We start from the raw sequence: 24,391 nt of genomic DNA, 5'->3' as shown, positions 1-24,391 counted from the left end.
ATAAACAGCTGCTTAGGCGCAACGCTGCTGAAATGGTTTTTGCTAGAAGCTCACGGAGTCTAGTTGTGGCTGAGGGAGGAGAGGGGCGGGAGGACATCCCCAAGCGCGTGCGCCCGGACTGCACGATAACCTCCCCACCCCCATCCCCGGACCTCAGTGAGCACGTCCTCCACCCTCAGCCGCCAGGAAGCACTGGAGGCGGGGAAGTGGCACAAAATCTTCCTGGAGGTGATCCATGCTCCTCACGCGCAGGGCGTACGCCGCACGCATGTCTTTGGATGGGATCCGTGGCGCGATCGCCTGTGCTGCGCCCTCTCCGACTTTGTGGCCAAGACAAGACGAACGCCAACAAACCTTTCTAAGGGAAATGTGCCATTAGAACAAGAATCCTAGCTTTATTTCTAGGACTTGCGTCCCCACCGGGCACTCTACCTTCCCCCCCTCACCCCAACTGGATCACGGGTCACACAACCAGACCAGGTGGCACGCTCCTTTTTGAGCTTGGAGGTGGCTCTGAAAAGAGCCTTTGGGTTCGGGGCGCCGGGGCGCGCCTCACTTGGAGCTGGTGTACTTGGTGACGGCCTTGGTGCCCTCGGACACGGCGTGCTTGGCCAGCTCACCCGGCAGCAGCAGGCGCACGGCCGTCTGCACCTCGCGGGACGTGATGGTGGAGCGCTTGTTGTAGTGCGCCAGGCGGGAGGCCTCGCTGGCGATGCGCTCGAAGATGTCGTTGACGAAGGAGTTCATGATGCCCATGGCCTTGGACGAGATGCCGGTGTCGGGGTGCACCTGCTTCAGCACCTTGTACACGTAGATGGAGTAGCTCTCCTTGCGGCCGCGCTTGCGCTTCTTGCCGTCCTTCTTCTGCGCCTTGGTGACGGCCTTCTTGGAGCCCTTTTTAGGAGCCGGAGCCGCCCGCGATGGCTCCGGCATGGCGAGGTGGCGAGAGCGCCTAGACGAACGCGGATGCGGGGCGGGCCGGGCTATTTGCCATCTTTATATTCAAATGAAGGCTCCAAATCTGTAGCGTCTGATTGGACGGCCTGACGCCACAGCCGCCACTGGGAGGAATTTATGTAAATAGAGAGGCCGGTTCTTTTTTCCTATTGGACGGGGGTGCAACCAATCTCAAGGCACAGCCGCCGCCCGCCAGAGCTGAGGTTGCGCATCTTTGAAAGTCTTTGTTTTACTCCTGGAGATGTTTGTGTCCGCAGCGGATCCGGACGGAGCTGAAAAGCGGTCGCAGCCCCAAATCTCGGTCTTCTCCGGCTGTGAGGCACACACGTGGGGGCATTTTATTCTGAGGCCCACAGCTGGCGCTTATTTAGAAGGGGAGGCGGGGTGGGAGTGGCAGTTTGCAACGATCTTAACCCTTTGTTTCTGTCCCTTCCCCACAGTCCTCCAAAGATCAAAGAGATGCACTCCCCTCAGAATTCAGTTGTAAATCCAAACGGTTCGTTAGGAAATGCGGAAAACAGTACAGATCACATGCGAAGGGTACTTCAGCTGGAATTGTAGTCACGGGGCAGATGTTTAACTGGGGAAAGATATTGAAGGGTTTCGGATGAAACCCAGTCCTTCCTATTGTTAAGATGCCTCCAAGCCCGTTTGAAGCGACAGCCGTAATCCGAAGGGCTCGCTCTGCGCGATCTCATTTGTCTCGCAGGCTCCCTGAGAGCTGGGTACCGCGGTGGCTTCCTGAAGGCCCTGTCTCCCCGCACTGTGTTATATTAACGCATTGGGAGTACAGTAACTCCCAGTGAAGAAATGTCAGATGTTGTGTATTTCAGCTTCGACAGAAGAGCTGGTTAAAGCAGAATCAGGGCCCACTCGAATCGGCCTGAGTCAGAATTTGCATTTTAAAAAGACTTGTGTGCACTTTACAATCTGAGAAGCCCTGGTCATCTGCCCGAGCTGGGGCGATAGTTTACCTGTCCACACCTCCATACACTCATCTGTGAAATGGGGCTGTCAGTGCCTACCTGATAGCGCTGCTGAGCTTTAATGAGTGTGAAGCAGCAGGCAGCAGGCAGGGTGCCCAGCATCTATTTTGTGCTAATTCCAGTTAGTGCCTTTTCTTCTTCGGACTGATCCAGCCATATTCAGCTTGGGCTACCTCGGCAGAGCTTGCTCTATGCCCCGGGCAGATCCATCACAAAAATATGTAACACGAACCTGTCTCCCACCAGCATGCTGTCTAAGCTTAATTCACAGGGAAGGATGTGGCTTTCACGTCTGAGTCTCCAGGGCACAGAGTGTGGACTCAGCAGGGGCCCAGTCAGTACTTGGCTCCTTGAAAAGCCTGTGAGCTGAGGCATTCAAGTCTGTCCTCAGGTCTGGGCATCTTGAGACTGTGGGTTCCAGGAGTGAGTTTGGGCATACCCAGCATTAGGCACTTATCTGTTTCCTTTTAAAATACATGGTAGATTTAACAAGCATTTCTAGAGTGCTCACTAGGAGCTGACTAGGTAACCACTTAATAAGTACTTAATTCAATTTCATTCTCAAACAGCCCTTTGACAAAAATTCTCTGCTTGGCCAAACTCTGGTCAGGCTCCAGAACCTTCTCCTAGGTCCATCTGTGCACTTTCTTGTGAAATCCAGTTTTAGGGCCGGGCAAAGTGGCTCACACCTGTAATCCCAACACTTTGGGAGGCCGAGGCGGGCGGATCACGAGGTCAAGAGGTGGAGACCATCCTGGCCAACATGGTGAAATCCCATCTCTACTAAAGTTACAAAAATTAGCTGGGCATGGTGGTGTGCGCCTATAGTCCCCGCTACTAGGGAGGCTGAGGCAGGAGAATCACTTGATCTGGGGAGTGGGGGGTTGCAGAGAGCCGAGATTGCGCTACTGCACTCCAGCCTGATGGCAGAGCAGGAGGCTGTCAGAAAGAAAGAAACACAGGAAGGAAAGAAGGAAGGGAGGGAGGGAAGGAAATCCAGTTTTAGGAAAGTCCCACTAAGTCAGTTTCACCAGAACCCCTGATTCTGAATATCTGATCGTCCTCTGTGATATCTGATGGGGTTCTTCATCCTCCTCCATCCCCAGGTGATGTCTGATCACCCTGCATGCAGCAAGAGCCCTGTGAGGTGGGTTTAGCCAGAATCCCCCTCACCCCTGATGGCTCTTCTTGTTTTTTTTTTTTTTAGATGGACTCTCACTCTGTCGCCCAGTGGCACAATCTCAGTTCACTACAACTCCGCCTCCTGGGTTCAAATGATTTTCCTCCTGAGTAGCTGGGATTACAGGCATGCGTAACAATGCCAGGCTAATTTTTGTATTCTTAGTAGAGACAGGGTTTTGCCATGTTGGCCAGGCTGGTCTCAAACTGCTGACCTCAAGTGATTCACCCACCTCAGCCTTCCAAAGTGTTGGGATTACAGGTGGGAGCCACCGCGCCCAGCCCTGACGTCTCCTCTCAGTAGTGTTCTATCCACTGATCCACCTTACTCCTGTCTATGAATTTCCACTTGCCAGGGCAGTACTCAGAGTTGAGCCCAGTCTCTTTGCCCTGCGGTGGAATCCCACTGTCGTGGTCCTGCTCCTCCTCCATGGCCCTGAATGAAGTCTTCCTCGCCATACTTTAATAAGTGTTAATATATATCCGTATATGGCACTGCTTGCCCTGGTCCTGCCAGCCCAGTGAGAAGCTGGTCTTCTCATGGGTTCTTGCTAAGGCTTCCCGGCTTCCTATTGATGTGGGAAGGTTTGAATCAAAACTTGGAGTGGGACAGGAGGTGGGCATTCTAAGGACTTTGGGTAAGAATATGTCTTTCAAGTGCTAAGATTGAGGATTCGCTCTCCCAACCACATGGCAGCTGTTTGGTGGTGTCAGGAAATCAGCCCAGGTTCTCATGGGTGATTGCTAGGGACTCAATGTCTGTATTCCCTCCACATTCCTAGGCTGAAAATCCGCATCCCCAGGGTGATGGTGTTAGAAGGTGGGGCCTTTGGGGGATGATTAGGTCATGAGGGTGGAGTGGCATGGTAGGACTCATGTCCTTATAAGAAGAGACACAAGACAGCTTGCTTTTCTCTTTCTCTCTGCTGCAGGCCCCAAGGGAAAACTTTTTCATCACCCTCTGAAGGTTCACTAAAAATCAACTGACAAAAGGCAGATTAAAAGAGAAAAGGCATACAAATTTATTTGATCATAGCTTTATGTGACACAAGAGTCTTCAGAATGAATACAGAAGAAGCTGTCTAGTTTAATGCTTAGGTTCAGCAAAATCTGGACTGCTGTGGAGAAACAGAATCCAGCGGGATCTACTGCTAATCCACTGGGTGGCGACCCCAGCAGGCCTGCGTGCCTAGATTCTGCCTGGCCTCTCTGCGCGGCAGTCCTTCCTCTTGGGTATGAGACAGGACCCTCTTTGGAATGAGAGTCTTATGATCTACAACCGGACAAGATAGGCCAGAGAATTTATGGTCAGCATTTGCACAGAAAGGCCGGAGTTAGAGTAATATTTTTAGGATTTCTGGCTGGCTTTGCGGAAAAGGGGTTGTGGTTTTTATGACCTGCCTTGGGGAAGAGGGATTCTAGTTTCTATGGCCAGCCTGGGGGAGAATGGGACTCAGGAAGGCAGGAGGTCTTCATTTCAGGATATCACTTTCTAGCGCCCACACTGCTTTGGGAGGGCACAGTGAGAAGTGTCTGGGTGCAAACCAGTAAGAGTAACCTCACAAAACCCAACCCCGCTGACACCCTGATCTGACTTCCAGCCTCGGATAATCAGCATTCTTTGGGGGAAAATAACCATACGGAATGTATGTGTTGTGTAACTGTAATGTGCAATATGTATTAAATGCCTTCTTTTTCTTTTTTTAAGAGACAGGGTCATGCTCTGTTGCCCCGGCTGAAGTGCAGTGTTGTGATTCCTAGCTCACTGCAGCCTCGAACTTCTGGGTTCAAGAAGTCCTCCTATCTCAGCATCCCGAGTAGCTGGGACAATAGGTGCGTGCCACCATTCCTGGCTAATTGTGTGTGTGTGTGCGCGCGCGTGTGTGCGTGTGTGTGTGTGTGCGCGCGCGCAGAGACAGGGTCTTGCTGTGTTGCCCACACTGGTCTCCTTTCCCCCAAGGACTTCGGTAAATTTCCGTTAAGTCTCCCCTTCTGTAGCATTTTGTTAGAGCAGCTGGGCCAGCCGCGACAGGGTCTCGGATCAAGGCCAGCGTGACGCGGCAGATATGGGGTGCACCTGAAGCACGAGGAAATCATGTGAAAAAAGGGTAAAGAGGGGCGGGGACGAAGGAAGAGAAAAAAGAAAGGAAGAAGCGGGAGAGTCGGGGGAACAGGGAGGGAGGGAGGGACAGGGACAGGGACAGGGAGGGAGGGACAGGGACAGAGAGAGAGAAAAAGAAAGGCACAGTGGCCTCTAGCTTAGCTACCAGGTTTAGATGATTAAGAAAAATCATAAACACCTTTTCCCACCCCCGCACTTCTGTAACGTTCTGGAGCACAGCGCCTGGTGCCGGAAGCCAGTCCACACATGAGAGGAATGAATAACCGAATGCATGAAGTCAGCCCGTCTTTACACCTTATGTATCTTGTACTGTGACGCCCGGACCCTTTCAGTTTCACAAACGAGCATTTAATACAGGTGGGGCCGGAGGCTCAGGCCTGTCATCTCGGCACTTTTGGAGACCCAAGCAGGAGGGTCCCTTGCGTCCAGGAGTTTAAGACCAGCCTGAGACACATAGCGAGACCCCGTCTCTATTTTTTTTAAAAACATTTAATAAAACTGCACGTTGCAATGGCAAATGCACACGCTCCATCCAGACCCCACCGGTAGGGCGGGATCAGCGTGGGGGACAGCAGCCTGCAGATGGAGAGAGGACAGACTTCAGGCTTCCCAAGGACTAGAGGGAACCTTGAGGGACTTAAAGTAGGGGGCGGGGTGGCTGAAATGACAGGGTGTGCTGTGGAGTTCTGCAGGGAACGTGGGGGCCTCCCTTAACGCTCGCAGGAAAGGGGTTGGGCAGCCTTGCGCTCTGCAGGGCTTCCCGTGGACGTCCTGCAGACAAAGGCCTTCCTGCCACAGCCAGGGCGCGTTTCCCTCAGGGGCGACTCTTGGGGCGCCCGAGAGCAGCGTCCCCCCACCCCTTCCCCTGCTTAAAGGCTCTAGGTGGCACCCGAGGGCTCCCCAGCCCAGCGCGCGGAGCACTGGGGACACAGGCCGGTGCCCCCGGGGACGGGGCGCCCGGGAGGGCCGCGCTCTGACCGAGGCGAGGAGGCACACAGCCGATTGTCCGCGTCCGCGTCCGCACGGGCAGCTTTTGTGCTCGTTTCCGCTGCATCTCAGGACTTAGAAAAGAGCTGCAAATGCCAGCGGCAGGTGGTGTGGACGCGGAAGCGAAGCGGGGGCGTGAGAGCCGATCCTGAGGCAGCGGCGAGGCCGGGAGAGGCAGCCAGCCTGGGAACCCCGAGCGCGGGCCTGCGGGCATCTGAACCGCAGCCTCGGGCGGCCCCGTCCACCCGCGAGGCCGCGGCTGCCTGCAGGAGCTTTGGGCGAAAAGTTCTTCAGCGCCAGGGATGCCCCCGCCCCAGCTGATGCTACACCACAGATTTCTCTTGTCACCTACTGCTATTAAATATCGTAAGCGGTGCCGACAGCGAAGCTGGTGGCTTCAAGCAGCATTTGGAGACGACACGGGAACTGGCAACGCACGGATCACAAGACATAAGGGAATTTTACAGGAGTAATCTGGATATTATTTAACCAGGAGAGGTGGTTTCCACCAGGGAAGGGAGAGCGGGGGTTGGGGGATAGGGGTGCGTGGGAAGGGGCGAGGAGGGGTGCAGGGGGAGTGTGGGAGGAGGTGGGCCAGTGGGGGTAGCGGGGAGGGGGTGTTGGGAAGGGAGGGACTCTCAGACGGGAGGCGAGGGGTACGCGGCGGGAGGGGGGCGCTGGGAGGAAAAGGGGTGGGGAAGGTGGGGGAGGGGCGCCATCCGGGGGTGAGTGGGGAGGGGAGCTGGGCTGTGGGCCGGCGGTTACCCTGAGGGACACCCAAGCCGGCCTCCTCCACCCCGTAACCCCCGAACAGCCACATCCCTGTGCCACACGGGTGTCGGAAAACCTTGGTGACCTACAAAGACTGGGAGAAAACATTAAGGCGCAAACGTGCATAAAATACAACAAATTCCAAACCCAGAAACAAAACAGGGTCGCACAGAGGCAACGGAATGCAGGGTGGTGTTAAATTTGGGGGGAGTCGAGTTATACGTGGAGGCCGGGCACCATGGTTCACGCATGTAATCCAGTGCTCTGGGAGGATTGCCTGAGGCCAGGGGTTTGAGACCAGCCTGAGCAACATAGCAAGATCATATCTCTACAAAAAATAAAAAATTTACCTGGGCATGGTGGCTCATACCTATGGTTCCAGCTATTTGAGAAACTGAGGTGGGAAGACTGCTCGGGCCCAGGAGTTCGAGGCTGCAGTGAGCTGTGATTGCACTCCAGCCTGGGCCACAGAGTCAGAGTCCAACTCGAAAAAAAAGTTGTTCTTGGATTTTTTTTTTTTTTTTGGAGATGGAGTTTCACTCTTGTTGCCCAGGCTGGAGTGCAGTGGCACAATCTTGGCTCACTGCAACCTCTGCCTCCTGGGTTCAAGTGATTCTCCTGCCTTAGCCCCTCAAGTAGCTGGGATTACAGACATGCACCACCACGTCTGGCTAATTTTGTATTTTTAGTAGAGATAGGGTTTCTCCATGTTGGTCAGGCTGGTCTTGAACTCCCGATCTTAGGTGATCCGCCCACCTCGGCCTCCCAAAGTGCTGGGATTACAGGTGTGAGCCACCGCACCGAGCCCTAAGATTTAAAAACACTCCTCAAAGGCCCCAGCATCAAGCTGAATCTTCTACAAAACTGAACTCACCTTCTCACCTCAGCTCTGCACCCCAGGGACACACACCACATGGAAGCTTGGTGGCAGCCTGGTGGCAGCGTCTCTCTTCCCCGTTTCCGGCCACTGGCCACACTTCTCACCGTAGCTCAGCACCGTGGTGCAGCTCACACACAGGCAGGCGTTCTAGAGGAGTCCCCCTCCTGGCCTAGGAACCTCCTCCCTGGCACTTGGCCTCCCTCCATGTTTGCCAGTTCATGTTTCTGCATCGGGGCAGTGAGAAATTCCAGCACCTGGTCACGTCGCTATGGTGTCAGCCCTCGCTGTGCACACGGTGGTCCCTGGCTGCCCCACTCATAATCCTAAGCCTGCAGCGCAGCCAGGACTCCCCGCCAAGTCCTTTTGAGCCTCCGCTCCCTTTTTAAAAATACAGTTTAAAAAAATTATTCAGGTACGGCGAGGCCCACAGATCAGGAGACAAACACTACTGAAAAGATAGTTAATTACCCACAGTTCCCAACAGGAGGAGCTTGCTATGCCTTCGATGCCATGTGGGATAGCGCCAGGGTCAGCTAAGAGGCAGATGAAGGGAGGGGAGAGCGGGGGCAGGAGCCTTTACTGTGGCTTTCACCGGAAGGAGCAGGCCAGGCGCCCTAGCTAGCTCACACTGGCTGCTTTGAAGAGCCCAGCAGCCTCTGGGCACCTGGCCCTGGGGTGCTTTGGGCCACACACCAAGCAAGCTCTGTAGATCCGCAGTGGACACCAGCAGGGTGTCCTCCAGTGCAATGCAATTCCGACAGCAGAGACATGCAAACGGGGGATCAGAGTCTTTCGTTGTGGCAGGTTGGCGGCATGTCCAGGTATTAACCTGATGCGCCTTTTAGTCTCCTTCTATATAAGACACAAAGACCTCTCCCAATTTTAACACTTCATGATCCCACCCACCCTTTCTCCGTTTACACACAGAAAATGTGGAGTGCCACTAAAATAACAGAGGACAGTGGCCTGGAGTGTCACAGCCCCATAGATGAGGTGGTAGGGGGTGTGGGGTCTGGGTTGGTGAGTTTGTATATGAAACGCACAATCCCCGTACATTTTTTTTCTAGCTGTAAATTCTTTTTCTAGCTATAAAATTGGCCCTGGGGGAAGCCGTCCCTCCATGGCCCGTGAGGCCCCAGATGTCAAAGCGTCTGAAAATACAGAAAATCAAAGGCATGGTTGTGACTACGCTGGCATTCCTCTTGCTGCCAGGAACACTGTTTGCTCTTGCTGGGGCTTAGAAACACACCCAGCACTGACATGCTAAGCTGAGTAAGAAGCCTCCCGGCTCTCTGACCTTCCCTCCCTCCTGTCTCGGAAATTCCCGCATCTGCCTGAAGGGCACACCTGCTGCCGCCGAAGACCAAGGCCTGGGATCCCCTCCCCGAGTCTCCAACGGCTGGACTCTCATCACAGGAACGAGGACTGAAGTCGGTCAACACACCTGGATAGACCTTTGTCACACACCAACAGACTGTCCCAGACCATTGTGTGTTCTTCAGGCCCACTGAATTTCCCTAAAAAATATTTACTAACCGCCGGGCATGAGGGCTCACGCCTGTAATCCCAGCACTCTGGGAGGCCGAGGCAGGTAGATCAGATCATGAGATCAGGAGTTCCAGACCAGGCTGACCAACATGGTGAAACCCCGTCTCCACCGAAAATACCAAAATTAGCCGGGCGCGGTGACAGGTACCTGTAATCCCAGCTACTCAGGAGGCTGAGGCAGGAAAATCACTTGAACCCGGGAGGTGGAGGTTGCAGTGAGCTGAGATCATCCACTGCACTCTAGCCTGGCGACAGAATGAGACTCCGTCTCAAAAGAAAAAAAAATTGACTATCCCCCTAAAATCATGCAGCCTTCCCTATCTTCCTTTCCCCCAAGAGGAGAATAAAGGCCTCTGCACCCCATGGCCTGGTGGGGTAACTGTGAGGTCAGCCAAGAGAAAGGGCGAACAGATGGAAAAAGTGTACTGACCCGCGGGCGGCAGCACGACCGTCTGAGGAGGCAGCCCCAGCTACAAAACCAGGGTTTGTGCCGGGTGAGAGGGGAGTAAGGGAGTCTCTGGACCGAGATGACCTATCAGCTTGCAACAGGCACAGAGACAGTTTATCAGCTCATGACAGACTTACAGTGCATCATCCTGTGACTTTTGTGGCGGCAGTTAAATTAAAAACAACAGGAATTCACAGGTAGTTGCAACAAAGGCTTGTTTCTCCTGACCTCCCCCACACTGCCCAGACGGCTGTAATCGGGCTTTGCTCAGCGTGGCATGGCTGGTAGGCTTGCTGTGGCACCTAGGTAAGGGTTTAGGAAGCAGCCGCAGAGCAATCAGGGTTGGGGGGCAGCTGCGCGGAGGGGGCTTTCTGGAGCAGCTTGTCCCTAACAGTAACCACCCTGTGATTCTCCCATGCACGTTAATAACGTGTAAGCCTTTCCTCCTGGCAATCCGCCTTCTGTCAGTTGATTTTATAGCAAAACTTCAGAGGATAAAGGGGACGTGTTTCCTTGGCTCCTAAGCTGTCCACCCTGTTGATCAGAGACAGGGCAGTGCTGATGACACACCAATGTCCCTGATGCCCCGTGCCCTACCTTTCTAGATCTGTGCAGGTAGCCCACGTCTTATGATGTCCTGTCTAGAGAAAGGGCTGTCGTCAACAATGACCTCAGAGGCACAGAAACCCTCAGTCCAAGAATCCAAGTATCCCCACAGGGCCAGCCAGTCCAGTTCAACAGGAAAGCTGGCTGGGGCTCACCTGCTTGTTGGGGTAGGGGGCTGTTATAAAGCGAATTGAAACGTTCCTTGAAATTCACAGGTTGCAGTCCTAACCCTAGGACCTTAGAATGTGGCTGTATTTGGAAACAGATCCATTAAAGAGGAAATTAAAATACAAAATTAGCCAGGCGTGGTGGCGCATACTGTAATCCCAGCAACTTGGAAGGCTGAGGCAGGAGAATTGCTTGAACCCAGGAGGTGGAGGTTGCAGTGAGCTGAGGTCGCGCCATTGCACTCCAGCCTGGGTGACAGAGCGAGATTCTCTCAAAAATTTCCTGCAATTAAAATGGTTTCTCTTCCAGCCAGCCATTTTTTGGTTGTTTCTGTTGCCTTAAAAAAAAAGAAAAAAAAGACTGACCAGGTGCAGTGGATGACGCCTGTAATCCCAGCACTTTGGGAGGCCAAGGAGGACAGATCACCTGAGGTCAGGAGTTTGAGACCAGCCTGATCAACAAGGTGAAACCCGTCTCTACTAGAAATATAAACATTAGCCGGGCGTGGTGGCACATGCCTGTAGTCCCTGCTACTCAGGAGGCTGAGGCAGGAGAATCCCTTGAACCCAGGAGGCAGAGGTTACAGTGAGCTGAGATGGCGACACTGCACTCCAGCCTGGGCAACAGAGTGAGACTCTGTCTCAACAAAGACTTTATCACACTCTTAGAGAAAATATTCACGTGCTTTTGTGGTTGCCAGTGAAATCCCCAAACATTTTACATTAATCAGTTGAAACTATCACCCTGAGAAGATGATGGCTGAGCACCAGCACGGTCTGTGGTGAACGGTGTTCTTATTTAGTTCTTTGATGCGAATGCGATGGGAATTCAGGAGCCCGGAGGCATCCGAGACGGCAGTGCTCTTCTGTCGTTGTGGCATCTACGAGATGTCATGCTAAGAAAAAACAAACAGAAACCCACTGCCCACTCCCATCTTGTCTCTGATCAGAAAGTGGGAGCTTCAATTTTCCAAACGGTCCACGAGGCAGATGACAGGGGAGGAGTACTCCTAACCTACCCGAGTGCTCAAACAGCACCAGCTCAGTCTCTGGTCTGGAGGGTGGAGAGGAGGGAGGCTGGACAGAGAAGTGCCGGGCGGCTCAGAAAACAAGACCCAAAGTGAAGGCCTCCTAAGCAGCCTCAGAAGCAAAAAGTTTTCTCTGACCTTCTCTGGCCCTCCTGTCTCTCGCCCCTCATTCTCCTGTCTGGCCGTGGAAACTAGAATCCCTCTTCCCCAAGGTGGACCATAGAAACCAGAACCCAAAGCCAGCCATCAAACCTAAAAATAGGTCTCTAATTTTCCCTCTGCCTTTCTGTGTAAAACCCGGCCATGAAGAAATAATCTGATCCACTTTGTTAGACTGTAGATCCTGAGACCCTCACTCCAGAGAAGGTCCTGGAAAGAAGGGAGGGAGGGGAGCTGCTCAGAGAGGCCAAGAAGAATCTAGACAGACAGGCCTGGCTGGGTGTCCCCACTCAAGCTATTCTCATTAGATCCAACCCTATTTGCCCAATTCTATTTCTGCATGCCGTCCTCACTTTGCAGAACCTAAGCATAAAAATAGACGATTTCCCCCATCTTAGGTCTTCATTTTGAAGGCTCCCATGTGGACACAGTAAACAAACGTGTGTGCCTTTTCTCCAGCTGATCTGCCTTTTGCAACGTTTCATCAAAACTCGAGAGGACCAAGGGTTCCCCTTGCACCTGCACCAGTCACCCTGTCTTTGAAGTGGGGATGCTGGCACCACACAATGTGGATTCTGCTGGTGGTAAGGGAGAGACGCTTTCAGGCAACGAACTTCGCCAGCGTCTACTTCCAAAACTCTCTAATGTACACATGTGCAAGTCCATGGCTGCTACCATTTGCTAAGCCGTGCCCCCAGTATTGGACCTTCAGGGTGTTTTTTTTTCTCCCCAATGAATAGTGATATGACATGCATTTCTCTTTCTTCTCTTTCTTTCTCCTTTCTCTCCCTTCCCATCTTCCTTCCTCCCTCCCTCCCTTTCTCCTTCTTTTTCCTTCCTTCCTTCTGCCCTCCCTTCCTTTTCTTCCTTCTTTTCCCTCCTTCCCTCTCTCCCTCCCTTCCTCCCTCCCTTTCTCCCTTTTCCTTCCTTCCTCTCTCTCATTCCTTTCTTTTCCCTCCCTCCCTCCCTTCCTTCCTTCCTACCTCTCTCCCTCTCTCCCTCTCTCCCTCCCTCCCTCCCTCCTCCCTTCCTTCTCTCACCCCCAACCCTCCTCCTCTTTCTCTCTTTTTTCTTGTTTTTACGACAGTGTCTCACTCCCATCACCCAGGCTGGAGTACAGTGGCACGTTTACCGCTCACTGCACGCTCAAGCTCCTGGGCTCAGGTGATCCTCCCACCTCAGCCTCCAACAGGTGCATGCCACCACACCCAGCTACATTTTAAAACTGTTCTGTATAGACAGGTTCTTGCCATGTTGCCCAGGCTGGCGCTGAACTCCTGGGCTCAAGTGATCCACTCACCTCAGCCTCCCAAAGTGCTGTGGTTACAGGCGCGAGCTACCTCATCCGGCCACTTTTCTAAACAACAAAAAACAACCCGATGTTTTACAACTCAATTTTTATTATTTTCATTTTCCATTTTTTTATAATTTGTTTTCTAAGAAAAGGAACTCCAGTCAGAAAATCCTTAATTGGTACTGCTACATGGATTCCAAAAAGCAGGATTTTTGAGACAGAGTCTCACTCTGTCGCCCAGGCTGGAGTGCGGTGGTGCAATCTCAGCTCACTGCAACCTCCACCTCCCGGGTTCAAGCAATTCTACCTCAGCCACCCAAATAGTTGGGATTACAGGCATGTACCACCACGCCTGGCTAATTTTTGTATTTTTAGTAGAGACGGGGTTTCACCATGTTGGCCAGGCTGGTCTTGAACTCCTGACCTCAAGTGATTCACCTGCCTCAGCCTCCCAAAGTGCCGGGATTACAGGCGTGAGCCGCCGTGCCCGGCCAATTGATATTTTCTCATTCACAAGATTAGTTCATTATGAAGTTTGCTCATTTTTATATTTTTTACTTTTCTCTCCAGCAAGTTCCTAGTTGACCCAACAAATCAGCAAGGCTCAGCTGGAAGCCTCCTAACCTTTCCAACATGGAAACAACCTCAGTTTACTACTCACATTTCCAACCGGCACCTACGGCTTTTCCACGTCGATTAAAAAATCTTCACAAAGACAAAAAGTGATACCTCATGAGATCCTGCGCTTGTATGGAATAAAGATTAATATTTTAAATGTAAAACTTGCAGTTTTAAACGACATCTTTTTAAACCTTGCTTATTTTCAAAATAATTCAAAACAAACAAAAGCAAGATTGCCGTTCCCAAAGGCTTCTTTCTTTCCTTTAAATTTATTTTTTAAAGAAAAACTAACAGCACTTTGGGAGGCCGAGGAGGGTGGATCACGAGGTCAGGAGATCGATACCAGCCTAGCCAACATGGTAAAACCCCGTCTCTACTAACAATACAAAAATTAGCCGGGCGTGGTGGCGCACGCCTGTAGTCCCAGCTACTCCGGAGGCTGAAGCAGGAGAATCGCTTGAACTTGGGAGGCGTAGGTTGCAGTGAGCCGAGATCGCGCCACTGCGCTCCAGCCTGGGCGACAGAGAGAGACTCCGTCTCAAAAAAAAGGAAGAAAAAAAAAAAGCTAACAAATGCTCCTCTGCCACGCATCATCGCAGAATCAATGAGAGCTAGCTTCCCAGGGGCCAGAGGGAGGCCGCGCGGGAAGAGGCCCCGCGGGATGGGTCCACGCAGGGTGGGCGCATACAACGTGTGTCCACGTCTGGAGGGCCCGTTCAAGGGCACGTCCCTGAAGGATGGGTGCACGCAGGGCACGTCCACACGGGAAGGTCCCTGCACGACGCGTGCACGCCAGGGCCCGTGCACTCAGGAGTGCCCACGCAGGGCGGGTCCGCGCAGCACGACAGCAGCGGAGGAGGCCCACGCAGGCCATTTCCCGCGCCGTCCCCAGCCCACGCGGGCGAGCCACCACGGAGGTACGCGCAGCTCAGATCCTAGCAGCTTACAAAAACAACCTTTCAAAAATGGAAACTTCAAGTAATAATAAAACTTTGTTTCCCTCTTTCAGAGGAGTTACTGATGTAGGACCGGACAGTCCCAGTACGATTTCAGGATACGACGACGGGGGTCCGCGGGCAGGACTGTGAATCGCGCAGCTGCCAGGACTTGCGGGGTGACGTGCGCCGCGGCCAGGACCTTGCCGGTGGAGCGCACAGCTGCCAAAACCAAGGCGAAGGAGCGCACCGCCGCCAGGACCCGGGCGGAGGAGCCCCCGGCGGCCAGGACCTGCGGGTGCAGCACACGGCTGCCAGTATCTCGTCCGTGGAGCGCATCGCGGCCAGGACCTGCGGCTCAGCACACCGCTGCCAGGACCTCGCCGGCGGAGCGCTCCACCGCCCGGACCCCGCCCCGTGCGCGTCCCCGGCGTTGGCGTCGTCGTCCGGGCGCTGGTCTCCGTCCGGTCGCCGGCCTCCTCGCTCCCCGGCCCGCTGCAGCCGCTTCCGCGCCCTAGCCGGCCCCGCCGCCTGCAGCCCTGGCGCTCCCCGCGGGCCCCGCCGAGGCCGCCTGCGCCCTGTGCCAGCGCGCGCCCCGGGAGCCGGTGCGCGCCGACTGCGGCCACCGCTTCTGCCGGGCGTGCGTGGTGCGCTTCTGGGCCGAGGAGGACGGGCCCTTCCCGTGCCCCGAGTGCGCCGACGACTGCTGGCAGCGCGCCGTGGAGCCCGGCCGGCCCCCGCTCAGCCGCCGCCTGCTGGCGCTTGAGGAGGCGGCCGCGGCGCCCGCGCGCGACGGCCCGGCCAGCGAGGCCGCGCTGCAGCTGCTGTGCCGCGCCGACGCCGGGCCACTGTGCGCCGCCTGCCGCATGGCCGCGGGCCCCGAGCCGCCCGAGTGGGAGCCGCGCTGGAGGAAGGCGCTGCGAGGCAAGGTGCGCGAGGCAGAGTCCCGGGCCCCGCAGCTGACGGTGCCTCGCGCTTCTCCGCCCCCGCCCCGGTCCCCCTGAGCCCTGGGCCCTCCCCGCCCCCACTGCCCTTGTCTCCGGGTTGTCCCCGTCCCCTCACCGCCACGGATCCCCCCCTCCAGCGTATGTTGGGCCCCTTCCTCCCGCGGTTTGCTTCCCCACGTTTCCTGCGTCTCTGCGGAGTCTGGTTCCCCTCCCATCTTGGGGTCCCATGCTGGGCGGTGCCTTATCACCCCACCCCCTTCCCCCATAGGAAGCCCTCCCCCCCAGCGCCTATCTTTGTGCTCCCCACCACCAGCTGTGCCCTGCCTCACCCTCATAGACCCCCCTAGCTCCCACAGATTGACCCCTCACCCACTCAGTGTTCCCTCGGGATAGCCGTCACTCCTCTCGCCCCCCTGTATTCCACTGTGTCCACAGGCCTGGCCCGCCCAGCCCTCACCTACCGCCCACCCCATCCCCTCACCCATCCTTCAGAAACCCGCTCTGAGGGTCTGGCAGCAGCGGGTCCGGGAGTCTGGAGCCTTGCCCATGGCGGGTTGGTGTGGCACACAGAGTAGGAAAGAGCAGCCAGCCTGGGGTCCCGCTCTCGGATACAGGGGAAGGAAGGCCAGCCAGTCTGTGCCCTGGGTGCTCCTCCTGCAGCGGGGGCTCCTGTCACCCGGCAGAGCCACCCCCATCCGGCTCAGGCAGAGCAGGGCGCAGGCCTTTGGTACAGACCGAACTCACTGAACAGGGCCGCTTGCAGACACAACTCCTAAACCCGCCTAGGCAGCCCCCTTAGCCCCGGCACCCAGTTCCTTCTGAGTAGGTGTGAAGCCCAGGAAACCTTTTGACTGCCCGTCCTGCCCTAGGCAGCAGAGCTTCGAGATCTTCTCTGGGATGGTCAGACTGTGTGCAGTCGGCTGGGGTGCTGTCCCTCAAGACTGGGCCGGGGTGGGGTACCCAGACCTGCCCACCCCTGGTGACCTTCCTCTCTTTCCAGGAGAACAAGGGGTCTGTGGAAATCATGAGGAAGGACTTGAATGACGCACGGGACCTGCATGGCCAGGCGGAGTCAGCCGCTGCGGTGTGGAAGGCAAGTGGGGGCCTGAGGCAGCCCCAGATGAGGGGACCTCAGGCTCGGGCTCTAGACAAAGGGCCCACCAGGCAGGCCAAGCAGGCCAGGCCTCTGAGCTGCTCAGCTGGTTGGTTGGAGGGGGGTCTCTGGGCTTTAGTGAGCTTCAGGGTATTTTTCTAGGATGTGTCTGTATTTCTCAAATAGCATCTAGCCAGAGCCAGTGGAAGCTCTTTCTGTAGGTCATTTTACCTGTAGGTCATAGCAGCATCAGACTTGCTTTTTTTGTTGTTTTCAAGAGACAGAGTCTCAATTCATCACCCCGGCTGAAGTGCAGTGGTGTGATGGTAGCTTGAACTGGGCTCGGGCCATCCTCCCACCTCAGCCTCTGGGACCGTAGGTATGTGCCACCGCACCTGGTAATTTTAAAATGCTTTTCTAGATATGAGGGTCTTGCTGTATTGCCCAGGCTGGTCTTGAACTCCTGGCCTTAAGTGATTCTCCTGCCTTGGCCTCCCAAAGTTCTACATTTTTGTGTGTTTTTTTCTTTTAAAACACATCTGTAACTTTCTGTAGTCATGTTGTTCTGATCTAAGAGGAGCTCATTAGTTTTCGGAGGCTGTAAGTCCAAGATGAAGGAACCAGCAGATTCTGTGTCTGGTGAGGGCGCTTCCTGGTTCACAGACGGTGCCTTCTCACAGTGTCCTCACACGGTGGGAGGGCTGAAGGTCCCTCTGGGGTCCTTTGTATAAGGACACCGATTCCATTCTTGACAGCTGCACCCTCAAGACCTCACGTCCCAAAGGTGCCGCCTGCTGACACCATCACCTCAGGGACGAGGATTTCAGCATGGGGATTTGGGGGGACACAGTCATTCAGACCACAGCAGCGCCACATATCCCAAGGGACATCCCACCAGAGTTCTTTTAGGTTACTCGCCAGTAAAGCTTTTCAGTCATTTAAACATTCTTTGGTGACTTTTTCCTCATGTGTAGTAAAGTCTGTTTTCCATTTTCTCTGGGTTCCATAAATTCCTGCCTCCTCCTTTTAACCTGAAAGACAGAATGCTTTTCCAGGCTGCAGCAGCTGTTGGGTGATTGGCTGCACCTCAGGGCTGAGGCCCGAGTTCTTAGCCAGCTTGAGGCTGAGGCGGGTGCTCTGCGCTCCTGGTGCACCCCAGCCCTTGCCTGCTCTCCACAGGCCTGAGTGCAGGCCTCCCTCAGTCAGTGACAGGTGATGTAGGGGTCCCTGATGCCATTCGGAGCCCGGCACTCCACCCTGCGCTTGGGGCTGCTCTGAACTTCCCCCTGCCTTGTGAGCAGTCCACACTGCCTGGTGCCAGTGAGGCTGGAAGGCTTTGGGCACCTCCAAGTTGTCAGTAACCCTGTGTTACCCCCAAGGGACTTGCTTTGCCCACAGTTTTTAGCAGGTTGGAGCTTTTAGTCTGTCCTGTTTTGGGGGCTGGTGGCTTAGATGCTAGGATGAGAGATGCTGCCTAAATTCAAAGGAGGGAGTTTGCAGCCTGTGGCATCAGCCAGCCAGCAGACAGCAGCTGTCGCTTGCATTTTCTCTCAGCAGCAAAAGCCTCGGCCTCTCATGACTATGGCTGTCACCTGCCCTCTGGCCTGGGGCCGGGTGGAAGCCATCCGTGGATCTGAGTAAAGTCAGAGTAGCATCCTGCTTAGGGGTTAGCTGCAAACCAGCTGAGGAGCGGCAAGTGCGAACACTTGGTTGAAGGTTGATGGGATGGTTTTCAGCCCTTGGGGTTCTGGTGTGGACACAGCAGGGACAGTCTCACTGGCAAGGTGGATGTGTGTCCAGCCCAGACAGTCACATGCCTGACAGGCTTGAGACCAAGCATGGCCACTCAAGGATTTACTGTCCCCTTCGCCATGGGAGATGGGAGAGGGACAGTCTTCACGTGCAGCCAAGCGCTGTGCAGTGTAGGGGAGAAAGAGCTCTGCTTCTCCCCTTTTAGGGGTCGGGCTGGGCCAGAGAATTAATACATAAGATAAACACATAAGATAAGCTGATGGCGCCAGGTGCAGTGCTGCATGCCTGTAATTCCAGCAACTTGGGAAGCTGAGGTAGGAGGATCACTTGAGGCCAGGAGTTTGAGACCAGCCTGGGCAACAGAGTGAGACCTCATCTCACTATGTCATTTGCGTTCTCTCAGCAGCAAAAGACTCCAGCCCAAAAGACCCTTTAATTACAAAATAAAAATCAGAAAATTAGATGTATTTCACATCTGTGGTCCCAGCTACTTGGGAGGCTGAGGTGGGAGGATCGCTTAAGTCCAGAGATTGAGGCTGCAGTGAGCTATGGTGGCACCACTGCATTCCAGCCAAGGTGACAGAGCAAAGCCCTATCTCAAAAAAGAGGAAGATAGATTAACGGAAGAAAAGCGTAGGAATCTTTTTTTGTTTTTAGAGATGGTGTCTTGCTCTGCCACCCAGGCTGGAGTGCAGTGGCGCCCTCTCGGCTTACTGCAACCTCCACCTCCTTGGTTCAGGTGACTCTCTTGCCTCAGTCTCCTGAGTAACTGGGACTTCAGGTGTGTGCCACCACACCTGGCTAATCTTGTATTTTTAGTGGAGATAGGGTTTCACCATGTTGGCCAGGCTGGTCTTGAACTCCTGACCACAAGTGATCGACCTGCCTCGGCTTCCCAAAGTGCTGGGATTACAGGCGGGCGCCACCGCGCCCAGCCAGGCATATGAATTTAATACGGCACAGGCTCCCTTACAAAGAAATGCACACTCAAAGTGGCAGAATTAAATCTCTTATGTACTGACTTGGACAAGGACCAGCCACTTGTGAAAAAGCAGCTGTGCGCGGTGGGACACTTACAAGAGTCACTTTCACAAGGTCGGCACCAAATCCGTCGGCCTGGACGTCCTGCTGTCCTTGACGATGATGTCATTTTATTTGACATGGGGGGTAGTCTTTCACGTCGGAATTTCATTTGCTTTTAAGAAGCAGAATGAAAGGGTGGTCTTGCACCCTTTTAATTTTTTTTTTTTTGAAATGGGGTCTTGCTCTGTGGGCCCAGGCTGGAGTGCAGTGGTGCGATTACAGCTCACTGCAGCCTCTGCCTCCCGGGTTCAAGTGATTCTCGATTCTCTTTCTTCAGCCTCCCAAGTAGCTGGGACCACAGGTGTGTACCACTGTGCCTGGCTAAGTTTTTTGATTTTTAGTAGAGACAGGTTTTCACTGTTGACCAAGCTGGTCTCGAACTCCTGGGCTTAAGCGATCCTCCCACCTTAGTCTCTCAAAGTGTTGGGATTACAGGTGTGAGGCACCGTGCCTGGCCCCTTACGGTTTGTTTTGTTTTGTATTTTTGAGATGAAGTCTCGCTCTGTTGCTCAAGCTGGAGTACAGTGGCACAATCTGGGCTCACTGCAACCTCTGCCTCCCGGGTTTAAGCAGTTCTCCTGCTTCAGCCTCCCGAGTAGCTGGGACTACAGGCGCATGCCACTGTCCCCGGGGAGTTTTTGTATTTTTAGTAGAGATGGGGTTGGTCAGGCTGGTTTCAAACTCCTGACCTCGTGATCTGCCTGCCTTGGCTTCCCAAAGTGCTGTGATTACAGGCGTGAGCCCCACACCCAGCCTAGCGGTCGATACGCCTGGACAGCATGTTTTGGAGCACCATGTTCTTAACTCCCTGAACAGTAAACAGGTTCCCTTCCCCTGGAGAGGGTGGGCCAGGACAGGTCTTTTCCTGCCACCTGCCTGCAGGGACACGTGATGGACCGTAGGAAGAAGGCACTGACCGACTACAAGAAGCTACGGGCCTTCTTTGTGGAGGAGGAGGAGTACTTCCTGCAGGAGGCTGAGAAGGAGGAGGGGCTCCCTGAGGACGAGCTGGCCGACCCCACCGAGCGGTTCAGGTCGCTGCTGCAGGCAGTGTCGGAGCTGGAGAAGAAGCACCGCAACCTCGGTCTCAGCATGCTGCTGCAGGTGCAGGAGCCCGCCGCGTCTGCCCCGCCGGGTCTGCCCCCGGGAGGCCAGGGTGGACGCAGGCAGCAGCGAGCCGCTGGGGGCCACTGCCCGAGGTCAAGGCTTCAAAGCCCAGCCTGACTCCCACTGCCCTAGCCTTGCAGGGCTGAATTCTGGGGATGGGTAGGTGGTCAAGGAAAGTGATGGGAAGGGGTTTTAAGCTGAGGAGGGTCGGAGGTGTCCCTGACCCTGAGTGCCAGAGCACAGAAGGCTCCTACCTCGCCCTGGGGTCCTGAAGGCAGAAATGGCCGAGAAGCCCAGCTTCAGGGCTTTTCTTCAGCCTCTGCCCAGGGCTCGGCCCAACCCCAGACCCCGCAGAAACCCAGACAGCTCTGAATGGTTCAGTTGCCTGTGCCAGCCATAGATGACAAGGCTTTGGCCCTGGGGAGACGAAGTGTGGGTCAGGCCCTGGGTTGTTGTGCGCAGAGCAGAATCTCGAGCTCCCTCGTGTGAACGTGCTCTCTCTCTCCTGCCTTGCCCCCTCCCCCTCTCTCCCCCCTTCCCCTCTCCCTCTCTCTCCCCCCTCCCCCCCTCTCCCCCCTTCTCCTCTCCCTCTCTCCCCCCTCACCCTCTCTCCCGCCTTGCCCCCTCCCCCCTCCTTCCCTTCCCCTCTCCCTCCCTCTCCCCCCTCCCCCCCTCTCCCCCCCAACTTTGCCTCTGTGTGTCTCTTTGTCTTTTTGTCTCTCTATCTTGCCCTCTCCCCTCCCATGCAGTGATGGCACCAGCCCGCCGCCATCCCGGAGCTGGAGGCAGGAGGATGGATCCTCGTCTCTGTGGGAAGTGTCAGCGCGTGGCTGCCGGGAAGTGTGGTGGGCACCCAGCCTTGGGTCCATCTGTGTAGTTGCGTGTTTCAACAATGTCCATTTATCCTTCACCCCGAGGCGTGAGTGTTTTGGGGGCTGCAAACACCTCCCGGTAGAGGCTGGACCTGGGGACCCTTCCCACCTGTGCCCGACCCCTCCTGAAGTCCTGGCCGCAGCCCATCCTCCATGAGTCCCGGCAGCCCCGGGCCATGCCCTTCCTCGATCACCCATCGACCCCTCACCTCGTCGTCCAGGGACCCAGACCCTGCACCTTCCACGTGGGGCCCCAGATCCTTGGCAGGTACGTGAGGCACACCATTGAGGGTCAGAAACGAGAATGCACGTGAGGCCCTGAGAAGGCTGGAACTCAGGCTGCAGGGAAGAGAAGGAAGGCCGGATGGCACCTTGATGCCTCCTGAGGAGGGGCCCTCCTCTTGGGGTGGGTGTGGGCCCCGCCCAGCCTCATCCCCCTCCCCCTCCCGAGTCCCCTCCCCACTCCTTTGGCTCCTGGGAGCCCTCCCCGTGCTGCCCCTGCCTCCGCAGAAGGGACCCTCTTTTCCCTGGGTTGGGGGGCTGGCAGGTGGCTGACCCCATTTAGCATCTCCGGGCGCCGCGGTGGTGTCTCATCTCGCTGTTAGCTCTGGCTCGCTCTCATTGCCTTTAGTAGCTCAATTGCCTGCAGCATCCTTGTGTGTAGATAAATTAGTCTAGTTGACAGAAACTCAGCACTGGGGACAGGATTGCAAAGTCGGGGACATAGATGCAGACAGATGTTGAGATGTGGGGCTAGCTGGGCCCGTGAGCGGTGGGGCCCGTTTCCAGAAGCCTTTCAGCCCTTCCCATCCCCAGCCTTGGTGCGACGTCTGTGAGTTTGACCTGCCCGGCACCTGGGCTGGCTCAGTGCTGAATAAAGTGGGTTTGCTTCAGCCCCTTTGCTTCGTCTCCGTGTGTCCACCTGGCCTCTTCCCCCTGCCCTGGCCACCCTCCGGTGTTAAAGGAAGATTCCTCCTGACACTTGTTAAAGCGTGGTGAGGAGGACTTTCACGGGGACCATCGATTTGGGTGTGGGGCCCTTGCCTTGGGGCCTTGGGAGGGATGGGGCGCAACCCCTACCCAGCAGGAGAGGGTGGGTGAAGATGCCGAGGAGCAGGGTGGGGTCGGTGGGTGGGAATGACGAGGAGGTATGAGGGGTGAGACTGCTCTGGCTAAACCCACCTCACAGGATCCTTGCTGCAGGTGGGCAGGGTGATCAGCTGTCAGCTGCAAACGACCTGATAGGAACCCAGTCAGGTAGCATTGAGGGTGGTCAGTAGTTAAACCAAACTAGGGTTCTTGCTAAAACCGGACTTCATAAGAAAGTGCACAGAGAGGGTCCTGGGAGAAGGTTCCAGAGCCTGGCCACAGTTTGGCCAGGCAGAGAATCTTTGTCAGCACACCAACAACCGCCTGACCCCGAGACCTCCAGTTTGTCGTTCTCAGCATCTCTGCCCACTGCAGCCGGCTGCTGTACCCGGCGCCCCGTTCTATGCTGCCCTGTACACCTGCGATGCTCGCCCAGCCAGGCCCTCATGACAGAGTCCCCCCGCAACACCAAACTCCACATCACCAGGAACTGATGACAGAGTCTCCCTTAACACCAAACTCCACATCACCAGGTCCTGATGACACACTCCCCATAACACCAAATTCCACATCACCAGGTCCTGAAGACACAGTCCCCCTCAACATCAAACTGCACATCGCCAGGACCTGATGACAGAGTCCCCACAACACCAAACTCCACATCACCAGGACCTGATGACAGAATCCCCACAACACCAAACTCCACATCACCAGGACCTGATGACAGAGTCCCCATAACACCAAACTCGACATCACCAGACCCTGATGACAGAGTCCCCCGCAACACCAAACTCCACATCACCAGGACCTGATGACAGAGTACCCACAACACCAAACTCCACATCACCAGGTCCTGATGACACAGTCCCCATAACACCAAACTCCACATCACCAGGACCTGATGACAGAGTCCCCACAACACCAACCTCCACATCACCAGGACCTGATGACAGAGTCCCCCGCAACACCAAACTCCACATCACCAGGACCTGATGACACAGTCCCCCTCTACACCAAACTACACATCACCAGGTCCTGATGACACAGACCCCCTCAATACAAACTCCACATCACCAGGTCCTGATGACACAGTCCCCATAACACCAAACTCCACATCACCAGGTCCTGATGACACAGTCCCCACAAAACCAAACTCCACATCACCAGGTCCTGATGACACAGTCCCCATAACACCAAACTCCACATCACCAGGACCTGATGACACAATCCCCATAACACCAAACTCCACATCACTAGGACCTGATGACACGGTCCCCACAACACCAAACTCCACATCACCAGGTCCTGATGACACAGTCCCCATAACACCATACTCCACATCACCAGGACCTGATGACAGAGTCCCCACAACACCAGGTCCTAATGACACAGTCCCCATAACACCAAACTCCACATCACCAGGACCTGATGACAGAGTCCCCACAACACCAAACTCCACATCACCAGGACCTGATGACAGAGTCCCCCGCAACACCAAACTCAAAATCACCAGGACCTGATGACACAGTCCCCCTCAACAACAAACTCCATATCAACAGGTCCTGATGACACAGTCGCCATAACACCAAATTCCACAAAATCAGGTCCTAATGACACAGTCCCCTAAACAACAAACTCCACATCACCAGGTCCTGATGACACACTCGCCATAACACCAAACTCCACGTCACCAGGACCTGATGACAGACTCCCCACAACACCAAACTCCACATCGCCAGGTCCTGATGACACAGTCCCCA

General features: G+C 55.1%; 2 protein-coding genes across 5 annotated transcripts; one reads left to right on the top strand and one right to left on the bottom strand.

The window, feature by feature from the left end:
• Nucleotides 1-486: 486 nt before the first annotated feature.
• On the bottom strand, nt 487-14,324 carry LOC105731120 (H2B.U histone 2). 4 transcript variants are annotated; one of them, XR_010345122.1, is made up of 4 exons: nt 13,794-14,324; nt 13,139-13,195; nt 7,877-11,547; nt 6,932-7,096 (listed from the first exon to the last, which is right to left on the bottom strand). XR_010345122.1 is itself a non-coding variant. In XM_064383687.1 (3 exons), exon 3 carries the CDS (start codon nt 931-933, stop codon nt 553-555), a length of 381 nt encoding a protein of 126 aa, XP_064239757.1. In that variant the 5' UTR covers nt 934-2,882; nt 13,139-13,195; nt 13,794-14,324; the 3' UTR covers nt 487-552. The 4 variants fall into 4 exon arrangements, 1 of the variants encoding a protein (XP_064239757.1); XR_010345123.1 differs by lacking the exon at nt 6,932-7,096 and having other exon boundaries at nt 7,674-8,106; nt 9,861-11,547; XM_064383687.1 differs by lacking the exons at nt 6,932-7,096; nt 7,877-11,547 and adding an exon at nt 487-2,882.
• Nucleotides 14,325-14,414: 90 nt separating this feature from the next.
• On the top strand, nt 14,415-21,580 carry RNF187 (ring finger protein 187). Its single transcript, XM_064383479.1, is given in 5 exon segments — nt 14,415-14,670; nt 14,851-15,617; nt 16,636-16,728; nt 20,446-20,667; nt 21,420-21,580. Coding segments are annotated over 5 exon segments (1,341 nt in total). The 3' UTR covers nt 21,423-21,580.
• Nucleotides 21,581-24,391: the final 2,811 nt, after the last annotated feature.

Source organism: Aotus nancymaae, unplaced genomic scaffold, assembly GCF_030222135.1.
Source record: "Aotus nancymaae isolate 86718 unplaced genomic scaffold, 86718_ANA_hifiasm-v0.15.2.pri h1tg000032l_0, whole genome shotgun sequence".
In the NCBI taxonomy this organism is placed as follows: Eukaryota; Metazoa; Chordata; class Mammalia; order Primates; family Aotidae; genus Aotus; species Aotus nancymaae.
This window is presented reverse-complemented; position numbering and strand designations above follow the sequence as displayed.

Excerpts from the sequence above, each read along its gene's own strand:
- LOC105731120 (XM_064383687.1), bottom strand. The coding sequence starts at position 933 with ATGCCGGAGCCATCGCGGGCGGCTCCGGCTCCTAAAAAGGGCTCCAAG.